Raw genomic sequence first — 27,144 nt, 5'->3', positions numbered from 1 at the left:
TACATAAGGCTCATAATCATCACCCCCTTTTTTCCAATTTTCTTCATAGGTGCTAGATGTTCCTTCATTTGCTGCCATCTCTCTCAATTCAGTGTCATTCTCCTAATTTCTTCAACAGTCATGCCTAACTGCTGCAGTCTTCTCTCACGTGATCCATCCGTCCCTTTGCTGGATGCCACAATTTCTTCTTGACTTGTTCCTGTCTGTCCCAAATCTTCACCAGATTGTCTTCTGCAAATGTGCCCAAAACCACTGTAATCTGTCCTCTTTGATCTTCTCTGCAACTGGAGCAAACTGGGCACCTACTCTGATGTTCTCACTTCTTTGTCTGCCCCACAGTGTTCATCCTACCACCCATCTGAAGCATTTCATTTCTATCCCCTCTGTCTCCCTCATATGCTCTGCCTTGACTGGTTTCTGTACCATATAGTAGAATTGGTGGCAGCGCTGTTTTGTGCACTTTACTTTTCAGCTTCTTTGGAATTCGTATGTCATACACTACACCTGTCACTCTGCACCATTTGCTGCAGCTTCTCTGATTCTAACTTTGGCCTCCTCATTTTTCTTACCTTCTCCTCAACCACCCCACATATTTCAAGCTGTTAACGTATTACACTATTTTCCCTTCTATCACAATTCTTAGTTTCTTCTGACTTCCCCCATGTGCTGCCTTTACAACTGTCTTATCTGTACTCAGTTTTGTCCCATGTGCCTTCACCTTTGCATTTCTTCCCCCCATCCTTTGCTGAAGTTCTTGCTTAGAGTCTGTAAGGACACATCATCTGAATACAGTAGCTTTGTTGATCTGTCCCCTCCAACCAGTTTGCTAATTTAGTCCATCACCAGTATGAACAGCAGTGGGCTCAAAGCCAAACCACCTACTCCCACTGGCTACCTCTCTGTGAGTCTAAACACTGTACTTGTGTCACTGGATCATTGTTCATAGCCTACACTAATCCTACCAATGTTTCTGGGACTTTGAACCATCACAAGATTTCCCAAATCATCTTTCTTGGTTCCTTATCACATGCATTTTCCGTTTCTTGCAATACCCAGTTGGACTCTTTCCTCAACTCTAGTTTCTTCTGAACTGTCTGTTTCACTGAAAACACTGGGTCAGTTGTGCTGCATCCTGATCTGAATCCAAACCTCTTACCTCCCATCTTACTTTCTCCTACTCTGCATATTCATTTATCTGTCATCATCTCCAGAGCTTTTATGCAGTGTGACACAAGTTTGATACCTCTATACTGCCCACAGTTGTGTTGTTATTACTAATTCCTGAATGGGGTCCTCTTCTTCTTTCTTCATAGACTGTGTTTGGTGCAGTACAGCTTTTGTGAGGTTTTCTTCATTCAGAATCTGCTGGAAGTACTCCTTCCATCTGCCTTTGATGTCCCATTGATAGATGAGCAGGTTGTTGCCGGTATACCTCATGAATGTTTATCTGATAGCTATCTTCTTTATCTTTCTGCCTTTGTCTTGCAGCCTTGTAGAGTTACTTTGTGCCATATACTGAGTTACTTTCCAGAAGCTGGTAGAGTTCCTCTGATGCCTTGTTGTTTACTATTGTGACTATTCTTTTAGCCTGATTGTTAGCCAACTAGTTTTCCTTATTATCCTGATCCATCATTTCTACCTCCCACGTTGCACTCCCACTTTTTTTTTTTGATGACTTCCTGGACTCCTGCATTCCACCAACAGTTTTCCTTACATACCATATTTTCATACTAGATTCAGTTGTATGACTAACCTATACTCCACACACATGCTGTTTTGAGGCGTTGCCTATTTCCCCTTCTTCATGAGGTGCTAGAGCTCTGAGTTTTTCTTTTAACTTTTGTACTTTCTCCATGGACACCTTCCAGGTCTTCAGCTTACTCTGTTAACGTTAAAGCCTTCCCTGACCACTGCTTGTGGGGGGCCAACTATTTCACTGGGGATGATTTTGCAATATTTGATTCTACCCCAATGTGCTTTCCTTTCTAGGAGGAAGTCAACATGAGTTGCATGTTGGTCTTTCTTGTATGCAGCCTTCTGACTGTCTCTTTTGCTGAGCTATATGTTGGCTACCATCAAGCCATTTGCCAGGCAGAAGTCTAGAACACCTCTCTTTCTTTATTCCTGTTGCCCCACCAAGGTGGATCCAGGCAGTCCTCATTTCCTGTCCTGTCTGTCCCGATATATGTATTTAGTATCCTTGTTTTCAATATGTTGTCCTGTTTTATCTAATAGGTGCTACAACTCCTGCCTGAATGCTGTCTTTTCCTCACTATCACAACCCTGCTGCTTGGCATAGGCTGAGATTATAAATACTGCCATTTAATTACAATGCAGTCTGATTGCCATGAGTTTGTCACTGATTCTGATGACATTCCACACTGTATTCTGAAACCTCTCCCTCACCACAATTACTATACAATTTCTCATCTATCTTTCCCCCTGAGTAGTAGACTCTGGATCTTAAACCAAGTGGTTTTGCTGTACTGCCCTTTCTTCTTGTGTATTGGTTACAGAGAATGTCCAGCTTCCTCCTTACTATCATGTCATTCACTTTCAAGCTGCATCTTGTCAGTGGACCCATATTGAATATGACCTATATTGACAGTAGCAATCTTTAGTTCATGTTTGGTAGGTCAATTGGTTTTACGTCCAGCTAACCCAAGCTGGGCAATTTGGACACCAGATGGGCAGTAGCTTAATGAACAGGTCAGTTTCAGGCACATATTCGCCAATAGGGGCACATAGATTCCTCTGATTGTTAGAATGGGTTCCTGGAGTAGGACAGAGTAGTTGTGAACCCACTTATCACTGGCGAATACCTATGCCCATTTTTATGTGACATTAGTTAATGCAAACAAATCACATACAGATAATTTTTACACTACTGAGTGTCATAATATAACACACAGCTTGTGATCCATCTTCTCTTATCTAAAGGATACTGAGTACCACAGTTTGATGCCCAAAGCAGTTAGTCTATACAACTCTTCCCCTAGTAGGCACCATATAACATCTGTGCTGCTACCAACAACTCCATTCTTGGGTGAGTTTGAGGTGGAAGCACTCTACATAGCTTTGGTAGGTGGGTGCACCCCCAAAGAGACACAAGGAGAATATGCAAACTCCATACAGGTATTGGATGAATGTCAGGATCAAACCTTATACCTTGTGCATGGGAGGCAAAGACCTTAACCATTATGCCAACTGCATCTGCTTTGAAAATAAATATTTAACGGTCTCTTAGCAAATAAATCAGATTCTGGAGATGTGCTTCCTCCCTCTGCATGATGCAGTCTTAGACTAAGGTGTTAGAACATTTGCAAGTAATAGCAACCAACCTATAAAAAGGGTAAGTCATTATAAAAGATAAATGATTTAACAATAAAGTATGATGAGCTTCAAGATGAAAGAAACAAAAGAAAACAATTGTCAAGTAACAGGGAAATATGAATGACTTCAGTTCAAATATTCAGCAGTCTAAGATGATCTTAAAGAGATGGCGAAGGAACATTATGTCATAACTAATAGACATAGTGTGAGTCCAGGGCAGAGATGAACATCTGACATTATTAGGAAAAAGAACAGTGGGAAGAAATCTGTTGGGACTCCCACGTATGCAGCAAAGTCCAGAAAGTTGAGGGTGTTTGCATTAACGTGTACGTATAGGTATTTTAACACTTCAGGTAGTCTTTAAAGGAGTTTTCCTTAGGTAGATAGCAAATGTTGGACATGTGAAAAGGATGAAGGAAGGAAATGGGATTTTTTTTTTTTTGGAAATGTAATGAGTTGGCAGATTTTAAAAATTCCCTACAGAATTCTTTGGCAGACATCTTGGGGAAGCAAATGGTAATAACAAAGAAAACAACTCTTTTGAGCTAAATCATATGATTTTAATTATTTAGACATGGTAAAGCCTTTCTAAGTTTCGTAATCACTGAAATCTAAAAAATAACATAATGAATGTTTGAACATTTTAAAGTAGGTGAAAGAATTGTAGGTGGGATCTATAGCAAAGGGAATGCAATAATTTCATGAAAATAAAGTGAAATTGTGGGAATATTACACACAGAAAAATGCTTGGGGAGGAGTGAACTTTAAGGGAGGGTGAGAAATGAATGGTTCATGTAATTTTTAAGGGAAAGCAGGAACTGAGGAATTAATGCAATGTTGAATGAATGAAAATTGTTAAAATAAAAATGTATATTATAGTGAAAAATTATTATTGTTTATTTTCTTTTCTATTAATGTATATGAAATCATTTTGCAACTTAAAACATGATTTTTAATGAACATGTTTATATTCTTTGATATTAGTCATTGCTGTTGAACTTGTCTGCAACTTAAGTGGTAATGGGTAATTAGAAATGAGTGAGTAGAAGCTGCAAGTAAAGTTTATGCACCACTGCACCAACTAGCTTATCTGTTCAGGTGTGTGATTGGAGTTAACTGTCTGCAAGAAAAATAAATTAAAAAATTAATATTACAGCACTGCAAATAATACTCTACCTGTATTTTCAATAGAGCACTGATGAAACGTCTTAGTAGAATTTTGTAAATATGAAACATTGTATGATTATAAGCAATTTCATTATGGGTCAGTGGAAGTGACTGCATTTAAGATGGTGAAACTGAACATGAAATGTTTTTCTCTTTTTGTGCACTCCTGATATTTATTCTTCATATGTACTCCTGTTACTTTGTTTTTCCCTAGCTAGTGCCTTTTATCCTTCTGTGTTTTCCTTATGTTTTCTTATGTATATAATTTTCTTTTTCTTTTAGTTCACATTTAGCTCATAGAAATAAATTATAATTTACTTTTAAATTTAATAAAATATTAAAATAGAAAAACATCATGGTGGAAGTCCCTTTAAATTCACCCTTAATTAGTTCTTCCTGTTAAAGTCTGTTTCCCTTTGGAAGGTTCTGATAGTAATTGTAGTGCTGCAGCACCAGTAATGTGGTGTAGAACTCTCTGTATCAGCAGGAAGATTCTATGTATGCTGGGGGGGGGGGGGTACAAAGGAGCTGGTAGTAACTGTAGAGCTGCAGCACCAATACTGTGGTATAGAACTCTCTGTATCAGGAGGAAGATTCCATGTATGCTTGGGGGGTACAAAGGAGCTGGTAGTAATTGTAGTGCTGCAGCACCAGTACTGTGGTATAGAACTCTCTGTATCAGGAGGGAGATTCCATGTATGCTTGGGGGGTATAGAGTGTGGAGAGTATGTGGATGTCATAACAGGGTGAGTCTGTAAAGCCATTTCTTCTAAAGTCACATAATAAACTTCATATAATTTAATTATTTTTAGAAAAGTATTTAACAAAGTATTTTCCTACACTGCAAGTTTAGATTTTTTGAGGAATTAAAAAAATGGATGTTGTGCAGTATTGTTGTAGAGCAAAATCCTAACTGCCTTCAAAAAATAATTATTTTCTGGGTCAGCAGGATCAGCCCAGTGGCTCCATTTCCTGAAACCAGTTGATCTATTTGTTCCTCCAACCCATTAATTTCCTGGTGGAGGCAAGAGTCTGGTATTAAGAACTGGGACAGTCTGCATAGCCTAGGCACCATCTTGTCCTCATATTGAACTGACAGCCTATTATCCCTCCCTTAACAGCCTGTGTGTTCCTCTAAAGCTGCTTCAGTAGGTGCTTGCATCCTTCCTTGAATGAGCACTCTCCAAACTAAGTGGCGCACTGATTGTAGAATTGGCATATAAGGCTTTTTATGCTGCTGATGATACACCTGCATTCATGCACACAAAAAGTATGTTTAAACACCTTTATTAAATCATCAGTTAAGACATACACAAACATACACTACCAGAACAGAAAACAAACCATATTAACATTTCTTCCATTTACATATGTTATACAACACATATCTTTTCTTTCCTTGTAACTATCATTAGTTCCATATTGCATTAAATTGCTGAATTTATGTCTTCCCTTAAACCTCATTCCTCCTCCTGAGCATTAGTCTGCATATATTATTCCCACAATTTCCATTTCTTTCTATGTAATTCGCTCCTTCCATTTCCTATTATTTTCTATTATTTTCTATAATATTCAGTACTTAAATACAGTTGGTTTAAACTTTGATTTCCATTTTAAAGTAATTGCTTTTGTGGCAGCCAAAAGAATTAACTTTTTAAGGCCTTACTGTGTCAAAGCAATTCAGATCCTGTGCCTCGGCTTAAAAAATAATTTCCTTAATTACAGCAATTTATTTATTATTTATTTTATTTTACATTTGTTTACAGGGAAAGTCCAACTGGACACAGGTCCCTTTTCAGTGGAGGCCCGGGGAGAAAAGCTCCAGTTACAAGGATAATGTCAACATACGAACAATCATCCCATCCAACATTTTCCCACAGTAAGTAACCAGTGGGCCAACCTAATGACCACATCAAAAAAAGAAAAAAACACCATGGTGGGGGCTATTCCCCCCAACTAAATATACCAACTACGAGATCACATTACAGTGGGGAAAAGAGCAAATTCCCCGTGATGGCCCACTAGTTACTTACCCTGGGAAAAAGTTCAATGGAACGATCATTCAAATTCAGGTTTTGATGAAAATGGGTCCTTAAAGAGATGTTTAATGGAGTGAGGTTTCGATAATATGATATATACCCCCAGAAAACATATGTTTCTACTTACCTATTTCTTCCCCATCACACCTCCAACATTTCCTGTTTACCTGGGGAAAATTCTTTAAAGTATGCTTGAGATATAGAAATACCTATGCAAACACTTTCAAGCAAAGATCCTAAACCTTCTGGACTTTGTTGTATACTTGGAAACATTGTATATATCCTCCCATTGTTCTCTTGTAAATCGCTTTTGCACTCTCTCTCCTCAATCTTTTCTGACCTCATCTGATTAATATTTATAGTTATCATGCAATATGTTATACTAAACTGGTGCAGTGTCTTGTCTTTTTTTTTTTTTTTTTTTTTTCAAATGGATGGTAAAGCTTTCCACAACCCTACTTTGTGAAAATTGATCTAGGTGTAGTAGGTGCTGAGGCAAAGTCAACAAAATGAGCTTAGGGGAAAAGAAAATGTATTGTTAATTAGATACATAATTAAATCATAGCCCATGGCTGCTAGGAGATGAGACCAACAGGAAAATAACTACAATTAAAAAGTACTTACCATCGCCACTAATTTTACCATCGTTATCTTTGTCCCCTGCCTTGAGGAACTCTTTGGTCTCCTTGTCACTCAGAACTCTACTGTCTGCCACAAAACACTTCAGAAAATCTCTAAATGAAATATAATAAACATACATTATTTGTGATGCAACACAAACCTTTATTTCTTTTCAGCTTCTTATTAAGGGCTAGTTCTTGATCATTTAGGCATATTACAGCAAGCAAAAACATACAAGTATCATAAACAGAAATGCTTTGCAAAGTATGCATACTCCGTGTTTCATGAAAACAAACTTAAACCTCCACAAAGAAAAAAAAGGGGGGGGGGTGTAAAATCATAATAGGAAGTGCAGAGATGTGCCTTTAGAACTGTGTGACATTTGTCTATAAAACACTTCAAAATTAACTAAAGAATTACAATTTAAGTTTAGTAGTGCTGAAACTGATGAAGACCATCTTACATTATGGCCAATGTTCTTTAGTAAAATCATTTGGCTACAAATCAGACCAAGAGTAAAACTCTCTATGATAGAACATCATTCAGTGTCAGTACTAAGCAATCTGGGTACAAAGGGAACAGTCTCCAAGACCATATTGCAATATTTCTAGCTGCGCCATCTTTGAAAAGAACTTCAAGATGCAGATAAGCAATATTGCCCAGTAGGTGCTAATAAAACTAGTTCACCTGTTCACATATTCAATTTTTAGCCTGATTTTTTTTTTCTGGACATATTTTTTTAAATTCTCACACTTGTGAGACTGCTTCTCTCCACATTGGATATTGTGATTGCTTCTGTTTACATTGTATACTCTTCAAAATTACCTACCTATAATATAATGTATATGCATGGTTTTGTTTCTTTGTTTTTCTTATTTGCTTCTCTCTGGGTTGAGGCAGAATTTTTTCTTTTGTAATTAGTGTTCGACTCTGATTAAAAATTCAGTTAAACAATCTATCTATATATCTTTCTATCATCTTCTTCTTAAATTAAATTTCCAGACTTTCGTATCTATCATACTTGATTCACATTTCTGCAGTTCAAAATTTCTTATCATGTAAACCTGACACTTTAATAGACATTCCCATGAAGTGCATCTACCAAAACTTAGTTTGATTACCAAAACGCCACAGTCTTAATTCATATTATACCATGACCCCCCCATTAATATTCCAAAACGTGCATGCTGATTGGCCAGCGTGCACGTTGTAAATTAACTTATACTAATGGAAAAAGGTCCGGTCACCCGGACTTTTTCCATTAGTATAAGTCTTTTTAAAAACACTGTGTCGCTATGTTAAAGGAGTTTAACATAGCGACACAGGTTTAAAAAAAGCAACGGAGATCTCTGTTGCTTTTTTTAAAGCTGTCTCGCTATGTTAAACTCCTTTAACATAGCGACACAGTGTGAAAAAAGCAACGGAGATATTGCTTTCTCCATTGCTTTTTTTTAAACCTGTCTCGCTATGTTAAATGGGTTTAACATAGCGAGACAGCTTTAAAATAAGCAACGGACATCTCCGTTGCTTATTTTAAAGTTGTCTCGCTATGTTAAACCCATTTAACATAGCGAGACAGGTTTAAAAAAAAAAAGCAACGGAGATAGCAAGATCTCCGTTGCTTTTTACTGTTTTGCTATGTTAAATGGGTTTAATATAGCGAGACAGCTTTAAAATAAGCAACGGACATCACCGTTGCTTATTTTAAAGCTGTCTTGCTATGTTAAACCCATTTAACATAGTGAAACAGTAAAAAGCAACGGAGATCTTGCTTTCTCCGTTGCTTTTGGCCACAGCTCTGATGTACTGCATAGGCATGTGCAGTACATCAGAACTGCCGCAGATACCAGACAGCTGCAGAAGGGCAGCAAAGAGGCATTATACAATGCCATTATTTAAGAAAAGTAATTATTTCTTTTCTTAAATAATGTCATAGTATAATAGCAATAACCCACTTCTGGGTGTGGGTAATGCGGGATTTACCCACGGTTGGTGTGGTTTGGTCCGGAGGGCTTCGCCCTCGGGACCAAATAAAGACAACCGTGGGTAAATCCCGCATTACCCACACCCAGGCGTGGGTTATTGCTATATTAATCCACAGAGTGCACCTTACATATGTAACTATCAATTTGAATGGCAACATTTTAAACATGAATTTATATAAAGTGTATTTGTTTCATATTATAACCTCTTGTATTGCAGGAAGCACATCTGTACATTATATAATGTTCTTTTTGTATTAATGTATCCTTGCTATCAGAAATTGTCCATGCTGCAGTATGAGCCACAGATTGTTGCCAGGGCTAGAGCAATCTGTTTCAGCCTACTCTGCCTGATTCCATCATGATCCTCACTAGGACAAGTACTTTAGAAAAGGAACAGATGAGTATACTTCTGTGGCTGTAAAACTGTGTGATTATTATGCAATGAGAAATGTGCCTGTGGCTCAAATCATGGCAGAAAAAGTTTTTTTTTGGGCCAGCATACCTGTTCTGCTAAGAAATGCTTGGATACGTGAATTAAATAGCTTAGCGTATGTGTACGTTGTTTACATGTTTTTGGTTGTCTAAAGCCATATGTTTTTACTTTAGGACTAACCAGTGAAGACTCAAACAGTAAATAAATGATGTAGCATTTAAGTAGCTATTTAACTTATAGAAAAAGTTGCAAGATGTGGAGGCAAGGAAAGAAAGATCCATGATTTTCATATGCTAGCTTTCATTAAGGCTTCAGAGGGCGAGTGATCTTCTTCTCAATATCCTGGCTTTTATTTGTTCAGCATCTACTCAAAACTAGCTTATTGAATATAATTCTTAAGAAGACAGTGCAGCAGGCCGTGCCTGAAAAGAAGGTATTGTTACTCTCAGCTTACTCCTAAATTTTAGACTTGTTTTAATTAGTTTTGTCCAACTATAAAATAATTGTCTGTGTCATTTTTATAAACACAGACATACACACACACACACACACACACACACACACACACACACACACACACACACACACACACACACACACACACACAAGTAAAATGGGCTGCCTGTCTTGTTAGCCAAAAACTCTTCAGTTACAGAAGAAAATGTGTTCTCATCATAATTCACCACAGAGTGAGAAGTGAAGTTTTCTATGATCTCAGACCTTGCAGGAGATACCACTAGAAATAAACTAGCATTTATAGTTTAAATAGTCATTTTAAGGAATATGCAAATTAAGTGGCTTCGTCTTGAAGGATAGGTTGCCAGATGCTTTCTCAGTGAGCCACCCTCTCAGCACACAAAAGTCACCTTGAACCCCCCCCAGCACATATGTTTCACTTTACAGATGGAAGGTCAGCACTGTAGTACAGAAGTTAGTGTCATTGTCTCACAGTTCTTGGTACAGAAGTTGGTGTCATTGTCTCACAGTGCTTGGTACAGAAGTTGGTGTCATTGTCTCACAGTTCTTGGTACAGAAGTTAGTGTCATTGTCTCACAGTGCTTGGTACAGAAGTTGGTGTCATTGTCTCACAGTGCTTGGTACAGAAGTTAGTGTCATTGTCTCACAGTGCTTGGTACAGAAGTTAGTGTCACTGCCTCACAATGCTTGGTACAGAAGTTAGTGTCATTGTCTCACAGTGCTTGGTACAGAAGTTAGTGTCATTGTCTCACAGTGCTTGGTACAGAAGTTAGTGTCATTGTCTCACAGTGCTTGGTACAGAAGTTAGTGTCATTGTCTCACAGTGCTTGGTAATGAAGTTGGTGTCATTGTCTCACAGTGCTTGGTTCTTTGCTTAAGTTCCCAGCTGACACACCTTTTGTGCAGAGTCTGCATGTCCTTCCTGTGTCTTTGTGGGTTTCTATTAGGTGCTTCATATTCCTCATACATCCCCAAGGTGCAATCTAAGTGAATTGACGTTCCTTCAAATTGTCCATAGTGTAGGTGCTGTGTAAGAGTTAGTGGGTCTGTGCATCCTGCAATGGGACAGTACTTCAGTCAGTATTGTATCCGAGGAGTGCTTGGGTAATCTCCAGCTCCACTGTGACCTTAAATTGGATTAAGCAGGTAATTTCAGCATGATAGTGCAGAAATAGACCCCCCCCCACAAAAAATAATACCCACTTGAAACAAAAAAGAGTGTGGATTTCACATATTATTCTTTTATTCTTCATTTGTAGTCAGGTGTGTATGTTTATTTGCTGCTGTTGACTGTTATCCTTCTGCAATTAGCATGCTCCCACAAAAATAAAATACAATAACATAAATAAATAAATCAGGCTTAGTTGGGTGAGGGTTTGCTCTGAAGCATACCATGACTTTTCTAGGAAGGCTGGCTTCCACCATTTAAGAAACACTGACTTAGGGGTCTGTAGAGAAACAAATAAAATGGGGAGGAGAAGAAGAAAGACAGCAGGTAAGACCAAAACAAACTCCTGAGTTTTCATCTGTGTAACCAACTGTTGTACTGTTGCTACATAAAGGAATAAGTAAAAGGTGTCTGAAAAATGTTAATACCAGCACTGATTATCAATCATATATTTTTAAGTTTCTAAACTCCCTGTGGTACTAAATCAACAGAAGAGAACACCAAATACATTTCTTATATGTAATGACTCATTGTAAGGATGTTACTTTTTAATGCAGGTTAAATGAGTACCCATTCCTTGCTAAATAAGCAACCCACCTAAAGGTAAATATTTATTGAATAATCAACTGGTCTCTGCTTAAAAATTCTGGAACTGTTATATATAGACTAAGTTGATCATTAGTGCTTTCCTTGGGTCCAGTATGAATAACTGTGTCTTGTTTAAAAGGTTCATAGGAGATTACTAGGTTAATGTTTTAAGAGCCCTTATAAGCCTATGCAATGCCTAAAGGCTAGAGAATGGCTATGCATTTGAGTATTTTATAGACTGTCCCCTGTCCATAAGGGGACATAGGTACCACCCCAGGAGTGAATTTATGATTCCCCATCCAAACTGCATTTGAATAGGGTCAGGTAAGGGCTCTGCTTTATGTGAATGGGAAGCCTGTTCTAGAGATGGGGTAATCTCCGAGACACATATCTGTCTCTCCAACATGTTTTGTTCGTGTCACAGACCAGGTTTAGATCCCCAGATCAGGTGACCTTTGTGCAATTTATCTTGCAAATGTGTAACAGTTCCATCAGGGCTAGATTTGTGAGTGCTTTGTAAGTTAGGTATAGATCCAACTTAAAGAGTTGGTAGGAGACAAATTAATGGGATAGGGCTTTCAGTCCATCCGCACAGAACATGTTGTTTACACCCTGCATTTTCTTTGTAAGGAACCTCTGAGGCCACTCCTAGCTATTGCAAGTGCTGGTCAAGTACATGCCAAAAGGTGTATTACACTTGATTATTTGTCTAGTGAGGGCCGAGTACAGTGGGACTATAACTTCCTTGTATCAGGATACCATGGCTTTACTTATAAGCTTTACCACATTGAAGGAAGTCTGCACCTTTGTGGATACTTGGAGGTCAAAGTTCAGGCTACCATGCATCTGTGTGCTTAGATCTCTCACCTCTGAGCCCATTCTTAGGGGTGTGCTATTAATGTTGCAATTTGCAGGTGTATTTGACTTCCCAAGGGTATGATTATGCATTTTTTGCAATTAGAGTTGGGCCATGGCTGTGGTACCAATCATTTGTCTGAGTCAGACCCTTTTGAAGCATATCCACATCACTGGGGGATTCAGTGATTGCCTCCAACTTGCAGTCAGCAAACCTAGTTAGCCAAAGGCCTTCTGCATTAGCCTTGACTGCAGAGAAGTATAGTCTGAACAGGAGAGGTTTCAGTATCGAGCCATGTGACACACCACTAGTAACTGGCCTCTTGCTGGATCTGGATTCACTCACTCTCACAATATGTGTTTTGTCCTTCAGCCATTTTGCTATCCATCTTGTGACATAGGGATTTATGCCCAGTTTTGTGAGTTTATCTATAATATCTGAGTGAGGAATTGTGTCAAATGCTTTAGCCAGGTCAAAGTAGCTATTATGTACTGGTTTATCCTTATCCATGGCCCTAGTGACTTTCTCAAAAAAGTCCACCAATTTGAGCAGGCATGGCCTCTTCTTGACAAAGCCAAACTGTGTTGGGTCCAGTGTTTGGAGGTTTCCTGTATTGTTAACAAGCCCATGATTATTCTTTCCATGGCTTTATATATAAAACTAGTCAAACTTATGGCTCTGTATTTCCTGGGTCTGTTGTTGATCCCCCTTTATGCACAGGGATGTCGGTTGCTGCCCTCAATTCCACAGGGACAAAGTTGGTTGGAGGCTATGGTTACATAGAGATTCTAGTGGACCTGATAGGTCCTATTTCAAGCTATTTAACAGGCACCCTGGGATATTGTTGGGACCCATTGAAGCAGTGTTTTTAGCTTTAGAGAGTGCTGTTGTGACCTGGGGGTAACCAGAGATGATGGGGTCGTCAAATTTGAGCTGAATTTCTTGACCAGCAGATTTGTTATATCTTCTGTCTGAGTGTAGGTGATGCCTTCTTTAACTACTTCTGCACATTGCATACAATTCCTTATGGTTATCCTTAGCTTGAGAGGCTATATTTGCCTCAATATTTGATTTTGAAGACTTGACTAGTCTCCTGATTTGGTTGTTTAGACTAACAAGGAAGTTTTTGTACTGTTGTGCATATTCTCTCTTACTTCTAGACAGGATTTTATTTCTTTTGTTGTACAACCTATTTACACCAGTGGTCTAACAGGGTGGCTTCTTTTGTGGTTTGTACTGGGCTTATTTTGATTTGGTACTACCGTTCTATTCATCTGTTTATATGGTTGTACATGGCTTTTGTTAAGCCTCTGAATAAGCTTCAGTGTTTTCTGGGTATGGGGGAGTTTGGAAACTAGCTATGCCATCACTTAATAGGATGTAGTTTGCCTTAGAAAAGTTCTTAAAGGTTTTGGGGTTAGGTGGCAGTTCTACTTTTATATTTATTTCAAGGGACAGCACTTTGTGATCTGATCTAACCAGTGAGGACATCACACTTGGAGGTTGGAGTGTAACACTCTCCCATATTTGTGAGTACCAGGCCTAAGACATTTGTATCCCCAATGGGACTACAGAGTATCTGCTCAAGGGCATTTGCATTGACAAAGTCTGGAAATCTTTGAGCTTGCACGCTAGCGGTGATGTATTCTTCCCAGTTAATGGAGGGGTAGTTGAAATCACCCGAGTATGGTATTGGGCTGAATAGTATGTGATTCTAGTAAATCCAGGGAAGATGTCTGTCTTTCTTAGTTCATGGTGAGGGACCTGTAGTTATCAAGGATATAGCAATGTATTTTTCCTATGGTTGGAGTAGCTCAAGCATGTCATATTGTTTGACCAGTCTTGAAGTATGCTTATCCTTTATGTAGATGGATACACCTCCACCTTTTGCCCTTTCATGTGCAGTGGGTGATCAGAATGTGTGAAAGGCATTATACCCATACACTAATGTATGTGCATGCATATTATAAATGTAATTATAACATTATTACTGCGTTAGTTAATAAATTATAGTACATATCATAAATGCAAATTAAAATGCATTTATTTGAGCCAAAAAAATCTTAAACCTTGGTAGGTTACTGGTGTAAACAGCAAGATTGTCAAAGGTCACAAAACAGAAAAAACTTTTTTTACAGGGAGTAGCATTGTAACCCCCACACTCCCCTAAACTATATAGATATATATATATATATATATATATATATATATATATATATATATATATATATATATATATATATATATATATTTTATTTTTCAAAATGTTGAGATGAAAAGACATCCCTGAACACCAACTTCCTACTCCAGGTAAGTAACGGCTTGGCCATCCTGTTGAACTTTGCCCATTAATCCCACGGTAGTGCGATCTCGGAGTTGGTATATTTAGTTAGAGAGGGTGTGGGGGGCATATAGGTGGGTTTGTTTTTCTTCAGTATATGTTTCTGTTTAGGATAGCCAAGCGGTTACTTACCTTGAGTGGTAAGTCGGTGTTCCGGGAAGTCGGTGTGCTGGTGCTGTCTGCCTTTTCGTCTAAGTGTTATGAGTTTCGGGTAAGTGAAATTTCATTCTTGTAAAGTAGACCCATATATAAAACTATATGTATGTATGTGTGAGGTAGCAGCTCACTTTGAATGCTAATGCTGTTGACGAAGTGAACTGCGATTTGCTAATGAATCTTCACTTCAGTTAACATCCCTGAACATTGCTGAAAGTGTTTACGTCAGCTTCTATTATGGGTGGTAATGTGAGTGAGAATCTTTACTGGTTAGGATTAAAGTAGGACTAGATAAGAGGGTAGCTTTAGTGTTGTGTATGTCTGGATATGTAAGTACGTACAGTGTGAATGAGTGTCTTGTGTAATGGTATTGTCAAGGATGGTGCACAGTATTTAGGCAAAGTGAATCTGGTATTACTTAATCTCCAAGTCTTAAAATGAGAGCCTTTGTTTTCCTTTTCAATCAGTTTGTAGCTGGCAAGTTGATTTCTAGGTGAATGTGTTTATCCTTGTACAGAGTTCAATGAAAGTGGTGTTGATGTTTTTGTAGGTCAACATATTTAACTGTAAACATAAATTTATCTCCTCTCTCTTTCTATGTGGATATATATATATGTATGTATATATATATATATATATATATATATATATATGCAAACAAAAACTTCCAACTGTGCAAATAAGAAAAAGCAGAGCAGAACAGGTGTTGAGCACTTTTATTCTTTAATTGTGACAAGAACTTCTTCAGGAAAATATTTTTAGAAATGAGTATGCAACTGGTAAACAGTGCATTAAATATCCTTGTTGGTGCAAAGTAAGCATTTAATAAAATGTGAAGAATATATATATATATATATATATATATATATATATATATATATATATATATATATATACACACACACACACACATATATATATATATATATATATATATATATATATATACACACACACACACACACACACACACACACACACACACATACATATACACACATACATATAATATCTCTACTAATGCCGAAAGTCAGAGAAGAAGCAAAAAGTAGGGAAAATACCACATTCACTCTTTTTTCTATTCTCTGAGTCTAACCATTATGACAAGATGCTGGCAATATTTAGGTTTGATGCTCTGAGCATCAATCACCTAAGCAATAGCAAATACTAGTGCTTCCTGTTTCCCTATTACCCACATTTTATACACCTCTTTATTTTCACTTGGTTCAGATGAGTAATGGTTAGGTGATGTATATATATACTCGTTTCACTATTACTTCTTGTAAATTTAAATTTTTTTCAAAAGCAACAAGTTGTAAATAACCTCACACTGAACTGGCTTGAATGTATTAATTGGGTTTATTTTTGTTTCTCAACAGTGGAAGTGAAGACGTATGTCTTCTTAAATGACTGCTACTGTGTACAGTAGGGCAAATGCGGAGGAAAGACATAAATTATTTTGAGCGCTTAAAGATCATGTGCGACCTCTTGAAGTAGACTGATGTGATGACACCTCACTATGACTCCTAGCAGTTGTTTTTACCTTCCATTTGTGTTCTGCCGTGTTGCATTCTCATAATTTGCTGTATTTTAAATTTTTTGGCTTCTTTACTGCTGTTCCATGATGGAACAACATGTGCCATTCTTGCTTTGTCCTCCACCAAATGTATAGCTTTCTCATCGATGTACTGACATCACATCAATGTAAGAAGCTTGCATTATTTGATTAGACGTGCATTAGCCACCCCGACTGTAAATGCTACTGGACATGGGTCTGACAAAGCTAGTAAATCAACATTTTAACTATTATGCTTATAAACTTGTGAAGAAGCTAGGTATGATTTTATTACATTTAAATACTGCTGCAGAACAGCCAAGAGTAACAGTGATCACATGGCTTAAGCTCACATGTAATATATTTATTAACTTAATTGCTTAATGCAGATGATAAGCTTCCTTATTATTTACTAAAATGAATTTCCCCTTAGTCACTTGCTTGGTGTGATTGCTGAATTTTAAAAATTTGCAGAAAATGTGAAGAACAGCAGAGCACTTTTTGTCTGCCTTTCTCAGACATGCAAACAACTGAATGAGGAAGTGTAGTGCGGACTTGACCTTGCGTCACCTGTTTGAAAAGTATGATGACAGAAAATCAGAAAGTACCCCCATCAGTGACCTTGGGGAAGGGGAACCTGATTTCTGTGAGGGAAAAATAAACTAAACAAAATATATTTGTGCAGAAACGAGAGCTGTTTAATGAAGGGAAATGGAGAACTAAATGATTGCAACAGTGAACAAAGCTCAAGGTAAGCACTGAAAATGTTCACACCTGATCGTAATGGAGCTGTGTTTCAGAGAACATATACATGCCCTCAGCCATGCTTTTTCTCACTGTCATACCACTTCTCTGCATAAAGAAAGAAGATGCTTGAAGGGAACAACGGTCTGAAGATACACTCTAGAGATGAGGACAGTTGAATCATCTTTTGATGAAGAAACTTCACTGATGATCACTTCAAAGAAGAGACCTGTTAAATTTCAGGACATGGAAAAAACTTTGATTTTGAACAAGAAAATCCAAGTATTTTTTTTCTTTCACAGAACTATGGTAACGTCATTGGTAGTTATAATTAGCAATAGTGGTGACTCAAATAAAACTTAAGCATTTTCAGTGTATACTTTTTCACTTAGGGTAGTGTTATATTCCTTCATTAAATAATTTGCTTATTATATTTTTAAGGATTTCAAAGCATGATACAATGGACCATGTCTTACATAACTCTTCCCTACTCTAGTCTGGTGTCTTCTGAAGAACTGCCCTGTACCCTACTGTTCTGAGGACATCTGAATAACAGTATCTGAGGAGAGCAGCCGTGCTTTGGGTTCTTTTCTGAGGGAAAGTCTATAGGACAACAAACGAGTCAGATCTTTCTTAAAAGGAGCAGCAGAAAAGGCCCACTGTAGTCAAGCACACCTCTACAGTGTAATAATATATCATCATCAGCCACCTTTTTTCCAGTTTTTTCTACATGGGGTCAGGGTAGCATGTTAACTGTCGTCAACTCTCTTGATTCAGTGCCACACTCCTGCCTTCTTCAACACTCATGCCTGACTGTTGCAGATCTTCTTTCACACAATCCATCCACCTCTTTGCTGGACATCCTCACTTCCTCTTACCTTCTTCCTGTCTGTCCCAAATCTTCCTCACCAGATCGTCTTCTGCTTTTCTGCACGTGTTCAACTACCCTAATCTGTTTTCTTTGGTCTTTTCTGCAGTTGGAGCTACTTTGGCTTCTGCTCTTATGTATTTATGTCTTCATCTGTCCCACAGTGTGCACCCTACCATCCTTCTCAGGCACTTCATTTCCATCACCTCTAGCTTCTTCAACTGTTCTGCCTTTACTGCCCAGGTTTCTGTACCATACAGTAGTACTGGTTGCACCACTGTCTTGTACACCTTACTTTTCAGCTTCTGTGGCATTCGTCTGTCATAGACTACACCTGACACTCTATGCCAGTTGGCTGCAGCCCCTCTGATTCTAGCTTTGACCTCTTCATTCAGATTTCCCTTCTCCTCAACCATCCCTCCCAGATACCTGAAGCTGCTTACCTGTTTCACTATCTTCCCTTCCATCTCTGTTCTCAGCTTCTTCTGATTTCCCCAGTTTGCTACCATTTCCACCATCTTATATGTGCTTAGTATCATCCCATGTGCCTTCAGTTTTGCATTCCATTCTCCTATCCTTTGCTGAAGTTCTTGCTCAGAGTCTGTAATGCCACATTGTCTGCATACAGCAACTTTTTATTTTATTTTATTTTATTTTACATTTGTTTGCCGGGTTAGTCCAACTGAGCTGAGTGGCTTGTTTTCAGCAGAGACCCGGAGAGAAAAGCTCCACAGTGAAATACAATTTAAAAAAGGAAATAGCAATCATAATCAGAATTATACAGTGAATATTTATAAAAAAGAAGTAGATAATAAGTAATCATAATTATACAATGAATATGTACAATGTGACTTTAGATTTTCACAAGTAGTTGGTATGGAGGTAGTGACAGTAGTAAACACAATGCCAGTACAAAAAAAACAATACATTATTGATAAATAGCAATGTTACAAAACTAGTTTGTTGTCATTTTGATATATATTAATTCTGTAGAGGAGAAAGACAAATGAATGAGGAGCTGAGAGGCAGAGTGATGCCAAAAATAGATGTTAAAGGCTGATAAAAGATTAGAAGTTTAGATAAATGCACAAGGAAAGGTGGCTAGTGACAGTATGCAGGAAGAAATGTAGTAGTGAGATGGGAGGAGGTAATAAGAGTATTAGATGAAAGGGAAAGTAGTTAAGGAGGATGGGTACAGTGGCAAGTCCAGTGATTTTTTTAGGTATTCTCTAGTGGCTGTTTTGAATTTTTTAGGGTTTTTGAGGGATCTAATTTCTAAGGGGAGTTTGTTCCAGGATAAGGCAGGGTTGAAGCTGTAGAGGTTGCAACCAGTTTTGGTCTTGGGTTTATATATTTGTAGCAGGTCTTGATCTGTGCTGCGTAGAGACCTAGTTGGGGAATATTTAGAGATTATAGGAGTAAGGCTAGGGCAGAATGAGTGTTGGTATATAACAGAGTGAATTACCTGTAGTTGAGAGAAGAGGAGATGGTGCGGTAATTATAGCCAGTCTAAGTGTTTTAGAGAGAGACAGTGGTGAGTCTCATAAGTATGGTGTGCAGTGAAACTAGCTACCTTGTTGTAGGTTGATTCAAGTTTAGTTAAGAGTGAGGAGTTCAGATTAGTAAAAATGTGACAGCTACACATTAGGGTAGGAAGAAGGTATGCATGAGAGGGTTATTTTTGCATTGTTTGCCAAGAATCTTTTGTTGCAGTAAAGGAGTCCAAGCTTTTGGTGTGGTGTTTTTTTAATACAGTTAAGCAAATGTAAATCAAACTTTAGTTGGTCATCAATTGTTACTCTTAATAGTTTTGTGCTGGATTCAACAGTGATAGATGTGTTATTGAGGGACAGTATAGTAAAAGTTGTTTTGAGATTATTGAGGTTTTTTGGGAGAAAGAGTAAGAGTTTAGTTTTCTTTGGGTTGAGAAATTAGTTTGTTGTGTGAGAGCCAGGATTCTACAGAATCTGTCCCCTCTGACCTGTTTGCTAACGTTGTCCATCACCAGTATGAACAGCAGTGGGCTCAGAGTTGAAACTTGGTGTACACCCACTCCCACTGGGAACCCCTCTGTGAGGCTGAACACTGTTCGTACTTGAGTCATTCGGTCCTTGTACATAGCCTGCACTAATTCTACCAGTGTTTCTGGGACTTCAGACCAGCACAGTACTGCCCAGATCATCTTTCTTGGGACCTTGTCATATGCTTTCTCCAAGTCTAGGAATGCCCAGTTGGACACTCTCATTATCTCTAGCATCTTCTCAAGTACCTGTCTCACTGCAAACATCAGGTCAGCTGGGCTGCATCCTGATCTGAATCCGAACTGCTCATCTCCCATCTTACATTCTACTACTCTGCGTATCCGTTTATCAGTCACCCTCTCCAGAACTTTCATGCAGTGTGGTAGGAATTTGATCCCTCTGTACTACCCACAGTTGCGGATGTCCACTTTGCTCTTGTACACTGGCAAAAATATGCTTATTCTCCAGTCACCTGGGATACGCCTTTCTCTTCACACTGCTATTAGTACCCTCAGGAGCCATTTCTCCCCTATCTCACCCGGCATCTTTATCATATCTGCTGTGATCTCTTCTGAGCCTGCTGCTTTCCCTGACTTCATCTTCCTTAGTGCTGCTCTTACTTCTTCTAAGATGGGCTCCTCTTCTTCTCTAATTGTAGGCTGTTTCTGGGGCAGTACAGCTTCTGTGGTGTTTTCTTCATTCAGAAGCTGCTGGAAATACTCCTTCCATCTGCCTCTGATGTCCTGTGGACTGGTGTATAGAAGTGTAATTATATATATATATATATATATATATATATATATATATATATATATATATGTGTGTGTGTGTATGTATGTTTAAAATACTGTGACATGCTGTGCGTTGATCATGATGTCTTTATTCAGAATATATAAAGGTAAGATATTTATCATACAAGTAGGTGTTACACAGTTAACTATGCTAAGAGCAGTGTTAGCTGTCTGGCACAGAGATAAACAGCCAGCTGCTATATAACAATGCAGTTGCAGCTGTGGAATTCTAGTTTTGGCTTAGTTCTGCTATATTACTTTCTTTTGTAAGGAGGCTTTTTGGTATAATTAAATTAGTCTGAGAAGCAGTTTTGGAAAGGAATGCATGTAGATACAGTAGTATGTGAATATGTGTGTGTTTTGTGTGTTTTGTTTATCTTTGCGTAAGTGTAATCAAACTTTACACCAATGTTGAATAAAGCACTCCTTGTAAATCTAAGCTTAACTGTGTAAATTATTAGTTGATGAGCTAAATGTAAATTGTATGACAATATGACTTGACATTTGATCTGCAGTGTCAGTTGTATGCATTGAAACAACAATTTTTTTTTTGACAGCAGAAAATCCAACTATGGGAAAAATGCTACAGAAGGACACAAACGTTTCACATAAGCTGATTCATTTTCTTCTTATAGACAAGGCAGTGATGTTATAAAACTGCAACTGCTCTAACATCCAGGTTTCATGGAAGTGACTACTATACTGTCAACAAAAGATCTTGGTATATTTGCTAGACAGTCGAACACCACATGCATGTTAATATACATCTGTCTTCATCATTCATTGATTCAGATATAGAAAAAAATGCATTAAAGTGTATTAATATTTTCAAGCCATATAAAGCTACAGACAGTTGTTAAAAATAAATATATAAGCTTAGTTATCTGGTCAAACTCAGCTTACTTAGTGCATCCTACACATGAGGTTGCAAACAACGTATTACATTTTATCAACCCTTAACATGACCCTAGAAATTCTGCACTCTAGTCCTTCCCTATGGGCATATGGTCAAGGGCCAGATATAGAACATAAGCTGTGAGAATTAGTATGTCAAGTTGAATGCCGTCCACTGCAAGGATTTCATCTTATGTTGACCTTTCAGATACCATGCAACAGCTGCTCCATGTCTTCAGGCACCACCTCTGTTTTTTCTTTCTACTACATAAGTATAGAAACATTTTGGGGCTATGGCATATAATATTCCTTGTAACCTACATGGAAGCTGTAGGAATGAGATATTTATCTAATGTTAACATAACAGAGAGAATTACAGTTATATTAAGGCTATTTCCCCTAGCATTATGACTACATGTATGCTGAGAAGTTCACATATGTTAGTAAGACTAATACGTAGATAGTGAGATAGTTTATTGGACAGCCAAGAGAAAAATGTTTTTGTTAAAGATTCCAATTCAAGTGCTTTGCAATATTTTTATAGGATAGTTGAGCAGCAGCAGTAGACAGCTCTAACATTATGGGCTCTCACTGGTGAGTTGAGTTCATCCCTTCATCCATTTCAGTTTATTAGCTTTTTCTTTGTAGTTTCTTTGCTAAGAGCATGATTCCTATGCTGATACAAGCTGTAGTGTAACATATCATGTGAGCATGCCTATCATGTGAGCATGCCTATCATGTAAGCATGCCTAATCGCTGAGCCTGCCATTCCTTTTTACAGCTTGCCCATTTCAGGTCTTAATTCTTGCACTGTAAACAAATTCCCCTTTTTTGATGCCTAAAACATTGAAGACTTAGTGCTAGCAATTAAACCCACCATTCTATGGACATAACAAGAACCTCCTGGCCTATTTTACTTCCCAGTCAATGGCAGTCGCTGATGCTATCAATTGTGTGATTTTTCAGAGGGTCCCATATGCTGCCGCATACCTTTGCCAAAGCACTAACATAAGGCTAATGAATCAGAGGACAGCTGTTGAGCTCACCATCCCAGAAGAACATTCATTGTTGAAAAGACCCTTCAGTTCCTGAGTGAAATGTTATTTTTGGCTAGCGATGTTTCATCAGGTTGAGACAGCAGTAAAGAATTGCCAATGCATAACATATTTCACAGTATGATAGAACAAAAGATAACATGTGAAATTCCAGAAAGACCAGGGAGCAAACGTACTACTAACTTGTTTCAGTTTGAGGTCTCACATATCTAATTTGTGTGAACTAATACTCCAAGCATAAAGAAGTAATTATAATGAGAGGCACTTCATCTAAATCTGTCATAATGTTACTTATGATATTTTCCAAACATGGGATTTATGGTGCCTTAATCTCTTATAAAAATCCTCAGTTTATACAACAAACATTTCTTAAATCTACACAAGAGTTGGAGTCTAATCACATCACTACCAGCACATGATATCCACTATCCATTGATTAAAAGCATTTGCTAGAATCACATGTTCAAGTATCTGTTTCTCTATTTTTGCAAGTATGCAATAAACCTTACTTTTCTTACCAAGCTGTGACACTAAATCTTCCCTATTGAAAATGCTAAATTCTGCCTCACAGACCACCAGACATTGTATTAGATGTGCTAAAGAGAGCAGATGTTGTGTCTATTGCTGCTGCTACAGGTACAGTAATGTGCAGCACTGCTTGGATTAGAATACATAACTTTCCTGATGAGGTTAAAGCTCAGCTGTTGAATATACCTCTTGATAGGGACTGTTTGTCTGTGAACTTTTCAGTGAAGTATTAAAGAAACTGGAAGAAAGGAGAAAATTGATGCAAGGATTCAAACAACTCTTTTTGTCTCTATCCCTAAATTCAAAAGGAATTATCCTTATTCCCCTGGCCCATTTGTTTAAATCTTTATATCTTCTCTGCAAAAGCCTTCCCAACAACAATACAAGAAAAAATGGCAGAGAGATTTAAAAAGGAAAGGAGATAGATCCCAATGGTCCTTCTTTCAAAAGAAATCTCAGTGACTACCTATACCTCTTTCACACCCCATCCTCACTCTGGTCTTTCTTCATCGGTTTCTCCTGCTGCCTTAATTTCTGGAAACAGACAACTTCAGATACCTGGGTTCCAAAAATAATGCAGAATGGTTACAGTCTGCAATGGGCATTTCTTCCATGTTGATCATGGACCACTCCTTCTATAAAACAAAGTCCATCTGTTTCCTCAAATCTCATCAGACTTTCTGTCCCAGTGTATGACAGAACCAGAGTCTCCATTTCAAAGAGGCAAAAACGTTTAGTGAAAAATGTTCTAGATCCTAGGAAGGAAGGCACAAGGAGACCTAGTTTAAACCTTTCAAAGCTAAAACATTTCTTTTGGTTCCAAAATTCAAGATATTCACTTTACAAACTCTCCTTCTTTTTCTGTTTCCCAAGGCTTTCTACTCAGTCTAGATCTCAAAGATGCATACCTGCACATCCCAGTTTACAAAAAACACAGATGTTACCTAAGATTCTTCACCTTTAGATTGCATTTTCAGTTTACATATTTGCCTTTTTGCATTTCCACAGTTCCATTAGTTGTCACAAAGTACTTGCCCCAGTAATAACCTTCTGTACATTTCAAGGCTTCCATATTTTCCCCTATTTGGACAACTGTTTAATTTTAACTCCCTTCATCCATAGCACCCTAGCAGTTCTTTGGTTCATTATTTGTTTTCTCACCAGCCTATTTTTCAAACTAAATCTGAAAAGTCTTGCTTAAACCACTGACACAGATTAATACTTCTATGGTGCCTCCTGGGCACTTCTCTGTCTACTGCTTAACTCATCTTTCTAACTTCACTTTTTGAAATTGTCCCATCAAAACCTATCCACAGCAGGTGAGTGCCTCAAAATTCTGTGTTACATGGTATTGTCCACCCTAATGGTACCATTTTCCAGACTACATTTGAGGAAAATCCAATGGTACTGTAAGCCACTCTGGACCCAGCATCTTCATCTCTCATCCTTTCAAATTCCAGTGCTCAGTTTCATCAAGGCTGAACTCCTTCAGTGGGCTAATCAGGTCATGCTATATCAAAGCCTTCCATTTTCTCCCCCTCCTACTGCTCAGTTAGTCATGACAGACACTTCAGACTGAAGGTCATTCTCTAAAAGTATCTAGGTGCAGGGCATGTGGAAACCTCATTTCAGAAGCATGAATATAAACCTAAAGGAGATGATGACTGTAATCATATTTCACTCGTTGACAACAGATTGCCTCAGACAAATGGGATCTGACAGTAATTTGTCAGGGATACACATGGCTGTAGGCATCTCTCCCTCCTTTTCACGGGATTCCATCTCATCCAGCAGATCAAACTTATTTTTTTCCCCTCCTGTCATTCGGCATCTGCTAATTCAGGGGATGATAGAAGCTGTGCCTCCTTATGAAATAGGGAAGAGTTTTTATTCAAGAATATTTCTGGTACCAAAGAAAAAAGCTTGATGGAGACCAGTTTTAGATTTTCCTTTCTAAACCGTTTTTTTTTTTTTCAATAATAAATCTTTATTATTTTCAGTTGTTGATACAATAATACACTACACAAAATAAAATACAGCAATATCAAAAGTAAACCTATAATCACACTACTACACTATATATACATTATCTACATGAATGCTTCCAACAGATAACTAAAATCTTTATACATTAAGATAAAATTCTTGACAAGGTATTAAAAGATCTAGTATCAGTATACAGGTTATTGATAACGTTTCCAACTTTAATATGTACACCCCGAGGAACAATATAATTTAATCATTATGCCAATACAATATTAAAGATTTTCTCCCAAATTTTTGGATTATTTATGTTTTTCTTGTGATCCTTAATTAATAACTTATGTGCTAAAATATGTTTTATTGCTACACTTTTAAAATTTTCCCATGAAGTCTGCACTGGATTCAACCAGTTTGTAGCTATGTATAACTTCATTAATAAAAAAATATTTGTAAGTATTATCAATTGGGATTTATCCAAATCGTTCGGCAGGATATGTAGAATCATAAATTCCCAGGAAAGTGTAGATTGTTGATAACCCATTTTTTGTAATTGAATTTTTAAAGAATTCCAAAGTTTAAATATACATTTACAGCTCCAGAACATGTGTAAAAGATCCGCCGTTTGATCAGTGCAATATGGACATTTAGGTGAATTTTTAGAGTCAAATTTATGTATTCTAAGACGAGTATAATAGGCATTATTAAAAATCATCAGTTGCGTAAATAACAATTTTTGGAGAGATAGTGCTTTTAAGGTTAGGTTAATAGCTTTTAATATTTTATTGTCCTCAATCAATGGTATTTTCTCCTTCCAGTAATTTGCAAAGAGTATTTGATTCTTGTATTTCAATTATTTTATTAAATTGTATGTAGATGTTATATATTTAAAATCTTGCATCAGAGTTTGCCATAAACTTAAACATTTGGTCAAATCTTCTTCTTTAATTCCAAAGTCATTAAAATAATTTATGGAAAGATCCTTTAATTGTCGAATTATAATTAAATAAGATTTAGGAATGTTCATCTCTTTTAATATATCATGTACTGATATACCAATATAAGGGTATAGATCCAGTAAAGTTACATTAATTATTTGTGGAAATCTTTTAAGGTCTATCAATTGATTATTGATTTTCAGGTTTGGATTCTTATGAAAAGGTTGAAGAGTCATCATATATTGTAAAAGATCCAAAGATTGAAACAGATTTTGTACCGATATTATATATGTTCTAATGTGTTCCATCAAGGCATATAATTTAAAATTCTCTTTCTTTAAAAAGGGTAATGCCTTAGAATTCATTCCCAACTTAACAACATGTTTATAGTTCAGAATTAACCAATTAGGTGACCATTTATAATTAGATATGTCATAATTAGCCACTCTTAGAATTCTATTAGAGTTTATTATTAAATAATATAACTCAAAGTTAGGTAAATCTAAACCTCCCTTAACCTTCGGAATCATCAATTTCTCATAAGCTATTCTGGTTTTCTTAGGCTCCCATACAAATTTAGCTAATTCTGTGTGAATTTGTTGAAAG

At 37.4% G+C, this 27,144-nt stretch overlaps 1 protein-coding gene across 1 annotated transcript in view; it reads right to left on the bottom strand.

The window, feature by feature from the left end:
- Nucleotides 1-27,144, bottom strand: part of PVALB (parvalbumin) — a 117,110-nt gene that overhangs the window by 20,619 nt on the left and 69,347 nt on the right. The window contains exon 4 of the mRNA XM_044066257.1: nucleotides 7,164-7,273. Within this exon, the coding sequence (XP_043922192.1) occupies nucleotides 7,164-7,273 (110 nt within the window). The remainder of the gene's footprint in view (nucleotides 1-7,163; nucleotides 7,274-27,144) is intronic.

The sequence above is a fragment of the Protopterus annectens genome, chromosome 1.part0, assembly GCF_019279795.1.
Source record: "Protopterus annectens isolate FY-2018-M chromosome 1.part0, PAN1.0, whole genome shotgun sequence".
In the NCBI taxonomy this organism is placed as follows: domain Eukaryota; kingdom Metazoa; phylum Chordata; order Ceratodontiformes; family Protopteridae; genus Protopterus; species Protopterus annectens.
The sequence above is the reverse complement of the archived record's forward strand: the minus strand, read 5'-3'. Positions and strand labels throughout refer to the sequence as shown.